The following is a 7,289-nucleotide window of genomic DNA, read 5'->3' as shown; positions in this document are numbered from 1 at the left end:
ATTATTATTATTATTAAATACTCATTAAAACATCAGCATGTAATTGTGGGGACTTTCTCTTGTCAGGTCTTAACTTTACAGTATAAAGTGACTTGAGGGGATTGTTGTGATTTAAGATAAGATAAGATAAGATAAGATAACCTTTATTAGTCCACACGTGGGAAATTTGTTTTGGCATTATATGAATAAAACTGACTTGAATTGAATTGTTCTGAATCAAATAAATTATTTTTTCAAAACTAACCTGCTTATAGATACAAAACCTTCACTTTTTTAAATCACACCAGCATGGTTTATTGCTGTTTGCTGATTTGAAGGGTGCTATATCCATTTTATTGGCCTTACACGTGTGTTCAAAAGGCCAACAGCTTCCAGATAGGCGCCTGCAAATAACCAAAATTGAGTTAAGTCAATTTTAATTTAATTCAGTCAGTACCAAATCTCCACGATAGCCCGTGGGCACCTCTGATTGTAAGACCCACACAGTAAAAGGTCCCATAGCAATAATATTCTCAAGAAGCACTATATGTTACCGGTTCATACACACGTATTTATTATAAGTTGTTGTAATTATAGGACCTCCCTCCCAGTAAATGCTTTAAGAAGCAGCTCTTTAAACAATAGGCTTAAGATGATCCAGCATTAGTGGCATCATTTTAAAAGCCACACCTCACATACCATTATATCATTTGTCACTGGTTCCGCCCATTACTATAATAGTGTCATCAACGAGCGCGCGCTGCCCGCTGTGTGTAGACGGCTTCACGTGAGTCACCGTGATGGCCAGCAGCTCTGATGTGGTGAAGAAAATCATGAGGCTCAAACGTCAGCTCTCAGACAAAGCAGATCCTGCTACGGTAGTTATCGTTTGATTTAAACGGTTTAAAACGTTTTTATAATCCCAAAAACCCGGAAAGTTTTGAATAATTATTTCACCGCTGTTTTATTACCGGCTGAACAAATCCCACCTGCTTTAGTCATGGCTTTGTCTAATCATTGGCTCACAACACCTGCTGCCACATCGGGCGCTATTTAAAAAAATGACTTTGTTCCCTTAATGAAAATTATGAAGCTCAATTAGATTTTTGTTTTTGTATATATTTTGTATTAGTATATGTGTGAACAGAAGCTGAGCTGGCAGTGTTTCCCTGCCGCTTTCACACAGCACTGAAAATCCTTTGATTTGGAGTGTGTGTGTGTGTGTGTGTGTGTGTGGGGTGGAGGGTCAGGCTGTTTAAACTGGAGGCGCTTGGCTGCTGCTAAAAATGGCAGCTCCTGCAGTTGTTCAGCTTATGCCTGCTGTCCATCATCAGTGCACTGCAGGCAACTTTAACCACCTATGCCTGTGCCGTATAAGCCTTCTCATATCGTCTTTGTATCCCGTGGATCAATTTTCAGTTGAGGAATTTACACGCAAAATCTGTAAATGACCAATTTAGCTTTAAAGACATAAGCTGGTGCTACTACTACCACCTCCCATCAGCCAGCCACGGCTATATCCATTTATAGTTCAGGGTAAAAGGAGCAGTCTAAGTGGGTGTGTAAGGTCCCCATACATAGGTTCTGCTCTAAAATGCACAGTCAGCTACTGTGGCAATCCAAAACCAGGACTGCCATATTTGGCAAGTCAGTTTATCTTCGACAGAGGTCCCATTCTAGGTACTTTTTAACCAAAAACAATCAATCGAATCACCTTTATGTTGACAAAAATGCTTGAACATTATGAAATGCACCACAGCATGGCTGCAGGCAGTGGGGATAATATGCTTGTCACTCTTTCCAGGTTCTAAAAATCTTGCAGAAACTCAAGGATCTGGATATCACTTTAGATGTTCTTGCCGTGAGTCTCTTATTCACAGATTGTTTTTTTTTGTTGATGTACATTGTGGTTGATTTTCATTTTTATTCCCCTGATAATGGTCTGATCATCAATTAGGAGACTGGAATTGGCAAAACTGTTAACTCCTTACGCAGACATGAACAGGCTGGAGAATTAGCAAAGTCTCTAGTAAAAGGTTGGAAAAAGCTGCTCTCCAAAGAATCCACAAGGTAAAGTGCATTTAACAATAAAATATTGCTTCTTAATTTTATGTGTTTAGCAGCTTAATCTTGAATTTTCATTCTCCGCAGCCGTGGAGAAGATGGGACTTTCTCTGAGAGCCTTTCTGTGCAAGACAAACTAGATGATCAAAGCAGTCCAAATAATGGAAATTTGGAAATGGAAGATGTGAACAATAATCTTCTAACATCTCATCACAGTAAGAATAGTGATTCTTCAGATGACGGCAACTTTAAAACGGGGAAAAGGAAAATGGATTCGCAGAAAGGACAATGTGAGGGACGGAAAAGAAAAACAGACTGTGAGAAAAGTCCAGAAAACCAGTACGTCTCCCGGCACGACGTGTTAACACAGAAGGACAAAATGGACAAGAAGAAGAAAAAGGATCGGAGCGACCGAAAACCTGGAGACTGCGATCGTCTGCTCGGAAACAAAAACTTGAAGGAAAGCCAACAAAAATCCAGATCTGATTCCAGAGAGAAATGTAAAAGTGCCTCTGAGAGTGGGAGGTTCGGGTCAGACAGGGAGAAGAACACAAAATCAAAGCTTTCGAAAGAGTCGAGGGGAGGCAAGGAGGATGACAGAATGTCAGGAATGTTGAGAAGCTCCGACGCCCAAAAGAGAAAAACAAAGCATACAACTTCGCTGGAGTCTGAAAGGGAACCTTCAAAACACAAGAAGGCGAAAACGAATGAGACTAAAAGTGATCCAGAGGAGCCCTCTATGTCTTTTGAGTCCTACTTGAACTATGATGTGACTGTTTACAAGAGAAAGGAGCGATCTGGAATGAGAAAGCCGCCCAAAAAACCCAAGATGATTCCCAGTGAGCAACAAATAAAAGATCCTGTAATTAAAAATATGGAGTTGGCCCCAAAACAGGTATATTTGTCAAGAATCTTTGCTTACGGAGAAAAGGCCAACTTGCTGATGCTGATTAACAATGCCTCATTATTTATAGAAGTTTCTGGAGCCTGTAATGCACCTGATGAACATTCCTTTGCCTGCTGCTTTACCTGAATGTGACAAGCCCTCCAGCTTTGACTACTATGAAAGGAAAGGTACACGTTCAGTAAATGCAGGTGTATTTTCAGCTTTATCATTTGGCTCTTGACACCTCTGCTTTCGTTTTAAAGTGGAGAAGGAGCCTGTGGAGCCTGATGTCTGTGACGTCTCTGAGGAGTCTGCAGTCTTCACCGGCCAGCGTCTCAACAGGAAGATGCAGGTGTACTCTGGTGCCAAGACCGTTTTTCTCCCAGCCATGCTGAGCTTGTACCAGCAGTGTATCCGCACCCTCCAGAACAACATTAACTGTGAGTGAAGCCCAGGAAGACATTTTTTCCTAGGCTCTGTTGGTTTATGTCTGATTTAATAATTAGGTGCAGGCATCTCTTCTTAGTGCTTTATGAAACTGGCGGGATCCCGTTTGAAATCCTCGAGCCTGTGTTGGAGAAGTGTACCCCAGAGCAGCTGCTACGCATCGAAGAATGTAACCCAGTAAGAAAGTGACACGCCAACATGTTTAGTGCAGAACAAAACCTTGTGGCCACTTTAATAGGTCTACCTGACCAGCAGTGGGTTTACTCCTCCCAGTTTGTACCTGTAAATCTGGGTTGAAAGCCTTGTTTATCTGCTTTTCCTTAACCACCTAATCATTACTGTTTGTGATATGGATTAAGAAATCAGTTTTAAGAGCTTCATGCCCCTTTCCCAAAAAAAGCAAATATTTACCCAATAGGAGTCAGGTGATCTACCACGTAACCTGAATATTTGTGGATATAATTTTTATGATAATGATCTAATGATAAGTACACAAATATAAATCTGGATTTAAAAGGTTAGCATTTTTAACTGCACTACTTGAGGCAGGGCTGTGAGGAACTTTGATTTTCATTATACTTCCTGGTTGGTTATTAATTTATTAAATACTTTTCAGTCTATCTGGTATCAAAAGGTGAAAAGTGCACAATTAAAGTTCCCATTTTTACATCTTATGTTTGTTTAGAGAAATGGACCCTACAATAATGTGAAATTGGAGAAAAACAGAATACCCATGAGCTGGGATTGTGAAATTGGGCAATCGGTTTATATTTTATATGAAAGGACAGTTACACAAATTCTTCCAAATTAGTTTTTTGATCCTCTAGTCAAAGTTTTTTTTCAGTCGTCCTCCTTGGCTATCAGTACAACAGATGATCTTTTTCATATAGGCAAGATTCAACATGTTTTTGATACTGCCTATGTGTCTTCTCTGGGCTTTGGCTAATAAGGTGTACACCTTCAGTCAACAGAGAAGTCTAAACTTGCGTGCCAATGGAAAGTGCATCTTTGTGAGAGGGCTCCCACACTTGGCATCGATGATCGAGCCACATTCAAACTTTTAGACTGCGCACGTCATGCAGAACAATGTTTATTTGAATAACCTAACCTTCTGACCTCATTATGCTTTATTTATTTTGTTTTGTTTGGTTACAAAGTATGTAGAGGATGTTGTCTCCTCCAAGGAGGTTATATTTTTCATAGCGTGTTTGTGTAATACTGTAAACACAATAGCTTGAAATATTCTAAGTGATTTCTAATAAAACTTTGTAGGGGTGTAGATTTGGGGTCATGTTAACAATTCATTAAAATTTGGTTTGGCCACAAGGTCTTCAAGGCCTGGACAAAAAAAGGACTTTGAGACGTGATTGTGACAAATGTTGTTTTGTCAATTTCACATCTGCCGTTCTTTCAAATTGACCCCGAAATGCTTCTTATCTTTAAAGTATTGTTGAGAGAGAATGAGCTGCCTAATTAGAAATACACTGAAATATACTGTGTATACTGTGGTATATTATAGTTTAATAAGGTCAAGGTATTTATGTGAAGTTATTTACAAAATGAATGCCCATCATCTATTAATTATTCCAATGTAATTGTGTAAACATCTGTCGTGGTACTCTTACTGTACTACAAATATCTTAATTTCCCCCCCCCATTCATTAATTTTGCAGATCTATGTCGGCGTGACAGACCATTTATGGGGCAAACATTGTCAGAGAGACTTCAAAGACTCCAAACTTCAAGAGTATGAATCATGGAAAGAGATGTACATCAGGCTATCTGAAGAGAGAGAAAGGAAACTGAAAAGACTGACAAAAACTATTGTCTCAGCACAATCTCAGAAACCCAAAGGTGACTGCTCTACACTGAATGCAACTCGGGTCATTCCTACTGGTGATAATTCAGAAATAAAACAGCCATATGGTCGATGTAAGACATTTTATTGATTGATATTCATCCAGAAGTTCTGTATGGATTAAAACTCTGAAATTTGTAAAAAGTAGAAGAAAAGTAGTCTCTAGTGAGGTTTGTTTTGTATACTGGCTTTCATTAGACCTTTTTTTTTTGGCATCTCTTAGGTCGGCAGGTGAAGATGGCATTTATTCACACGGTTGCCAAGCCACCGAGAGATGTGCGAATTCAGCAGGAAATTCATGGAACTGCTGTTCAGCAGCCTCATCAGCCCAGGAGCAGGTGGGTTTCAGCCTCCTACATACAGATGATACATCTTCTGACCAGGTTTTCTTAAAATCACATTAGAGCATATTTTTCTAATGTTTATATTTTCATGACATTTATATTATTGGTCTCAATATTAAGTACACGAACAAAAAGCCCATAAAAGAGCTTTTCTGGGGGATTTATATGCATCTGTTTATCTTTGGCAAAGTGTGGACACCTGGCTCGCTCTGCTCCTTTTCCACATAATAGCCCTTAACCACAGCGTGATCACTAAACAAGAGCAGCTTAGCGGGGTCATAACCCATCAGAGATTCATGTGATAACGGTGGGCGAAATGCTTTTTGGGTGAGCTTGGCTAAACACAGGAATTAGAGCAATGTGCTGGATAAACTGGTTTTATTCTAGTTGTAGAGAGCCTTGGGTGCTTTTGTTGTGAGTTGTTGCAACATGGGATGTGCTCACCAGCAGTGTGTAACACTGATCTTTGGAGGTAGATGGACACTAATTTTGTAGTTTCATCTGCATTGTTTTTTTGTTTTTTTTTTACTCTTTTAAATAGTTCAGTTTATTTCCTCTGTTCAGTGTCAAGATTCAGGACAATCGATCGAAGCAGAGTTATGAGCCCAGCAGGCCCAGCAGCACCAGTTCAGGGGGAAGCGGAACACAGGACGCGCGCAAAAAAACAAGTGAGCTGGTAGTTTATGGCTTTCCAAGCCTCCCAGATTGATTGCTTCAGTTGTTTCTTTTATGCATATTTTTCACTGATCATCAGGCTGGAGGTTAAATGAATACACGTGCCATGTGCATAGTAATCCTGACATCATTTTACCTGATGATTTATACTTTTCTTTGTTCTCACAGGAGTGGCTCCAATGATGGCGAAGTCCTTGAAGGCATTTAAGAAACAGCTCGGACGTAGATAAGTGTTTATACAATGCTACGGTGTGGATGTGCACAACATGAACTCGATCAATGATTAACTCTGGGCAGTAATAAGCCTGTGTTCACTTTAGATTATTCTGTGTTGCTTGTCTATATGTACTGTGATCAGGCAGTGCCATGTTTCTTTTCTGCAAGTTGTCTTCACTATTAAATGGGCCATGAAGTCAGCAAATTTACTTGGCTTTGATTTTGTCTCTGTTTAAGGGGAACAAGGTCATCCATTTAATGGCATTTGGTGCCCTCTAGAGGATATTTTGTTAAATATTTTTCTCTTTTGAAATTGGAGAGTTCATAGTCGTATTATATGGGCATTTTGACATTACTGATATCATATCTCTCAGCTCTTGCAGGACTATAAATTCAAAACTGAATCCAAATGTAGCAAACGTGTCAACTTTATGTGCGGTACTGTGCAGTCTTGAGATATCCCTGATTTATTAATATTTTGCTCCAAAGAGCTAAAGCTGGACTCTGTTCTAGTTTTTTTTCTTTTTTTTCTTTTAAAGTGGTCTTGAGCAATAGTTGACAGAAGCCATTTCAACAGACAAAAATAATGGCTGCTTTCTTTGCTCATTTTGAATCCAGTAACCACTTTCAGAGGAATGTTTTGTCTAAATCACTTAACGCTGACCTGTGACTCATCCAGTTACAAAAAAGGCAGAAAACTCATGGGATGAACCAATGTTGTGCCTGCACATAACAGTTTTAATTTGGGTCTTTAGGCACTTTTCTTTGGTCAAATCTGCAAAAAATTCCAAGGTTGGTTTTGTTGGGGAAAATGGTATTT

At 39.4% G+C, this 7,289-nt stretch overlaps 1 protein-coding gene across 3 annotated transcripts; it reads left to right on the top strand.

The window, feature by feature from the left end:
- Positions 1-704: 704 nt before the first annotated feature.
- eloal (elongin A, like) lies at positions 705-6,678 on the top strand. 3 transcript variants are annotated; one of them, XM_005737153.1, is made up of 11 exons: positions 705-857; positions 1,784-1,840; positions 1,937-2,049; positions 2,131-2,938; positions 3,021-3,117; positions 3,193-3,369; positions 3,456-3,553; positions 5,050-5,230; positions 5,458-5,572; positions 6,143-6,246; positions 6,422-6,678. In XM_005737153.1, exons 1-11 carry the CDS (start codon positions 780-782, stop codon positions 6,481-6,483), a joined length of 1,890 nt encoding a protein of 629 aa, XP_005737210.1. In that variant the 5' UTR covers positions 705-779; the 3' UTR covers positions 6,484-6,678. The 3 variants fall into 3 exon arrangements, with proteins under 3 accessions (XP_005737210.1, XP_005737209.1, XP_005737211.1); XM_005737152.1 differs by having other exon boundaries at positions 3,018-3,117; XM_005737154.1 differs by lacking the exon at positions 1,784-1,840 and having other exon boundaries at positions 3,018-3,117.
- The last annotated feature ends 611 nt before the right edge of the window (positions 6,679-7,289 follow it).

This window comes from Pundamilia nyererei, unplaced genomic scaffold (genome assembly GCF_000239375.1).
Source record: "Pundamilia nyererei isolate P.nyererei 1_Seehausen unplaced genomic scaffold, PunNye1.0 scaffold00073, whole genome shotgun sequence".
Taxonomy (NCBI): domain Eukaryota; kingdom Metazoa; phylum Chordata; class Actinopteri; order Cichliformes; family Cichlidae; genus Pundamilia; species Pundamilia nyererei.
Note: the sequence above shows the minus strand (reverse complement) of the source record. Positions and strands in the feature narration are given on the sequence as shown.

Bases quoted from the DNA above. Each gene is read 5' to 3' on its own strand.
- eloal (XM_005737152.1), top strand. From the start codon at position 780: ATGGCCAGCAGCTCTGATGTGGTGAAGAAAATCATGAGGCTCAAACGT. The intron at 1,841-1,936 runs GTGAGTCTCTTA...ATCATCAATTAG, and splicing joins TCACTTTAGATGTTCTTGCC to GAGACTGGAATTGGCAAAAC. The intron at 5,231-5,457 runs GTGACTGCTCTA...GGCATCTCTTAG, and splicing joins ACAATCTCAGAAACCCAAAG to GTCGGCAGGTGAAGATGGCA.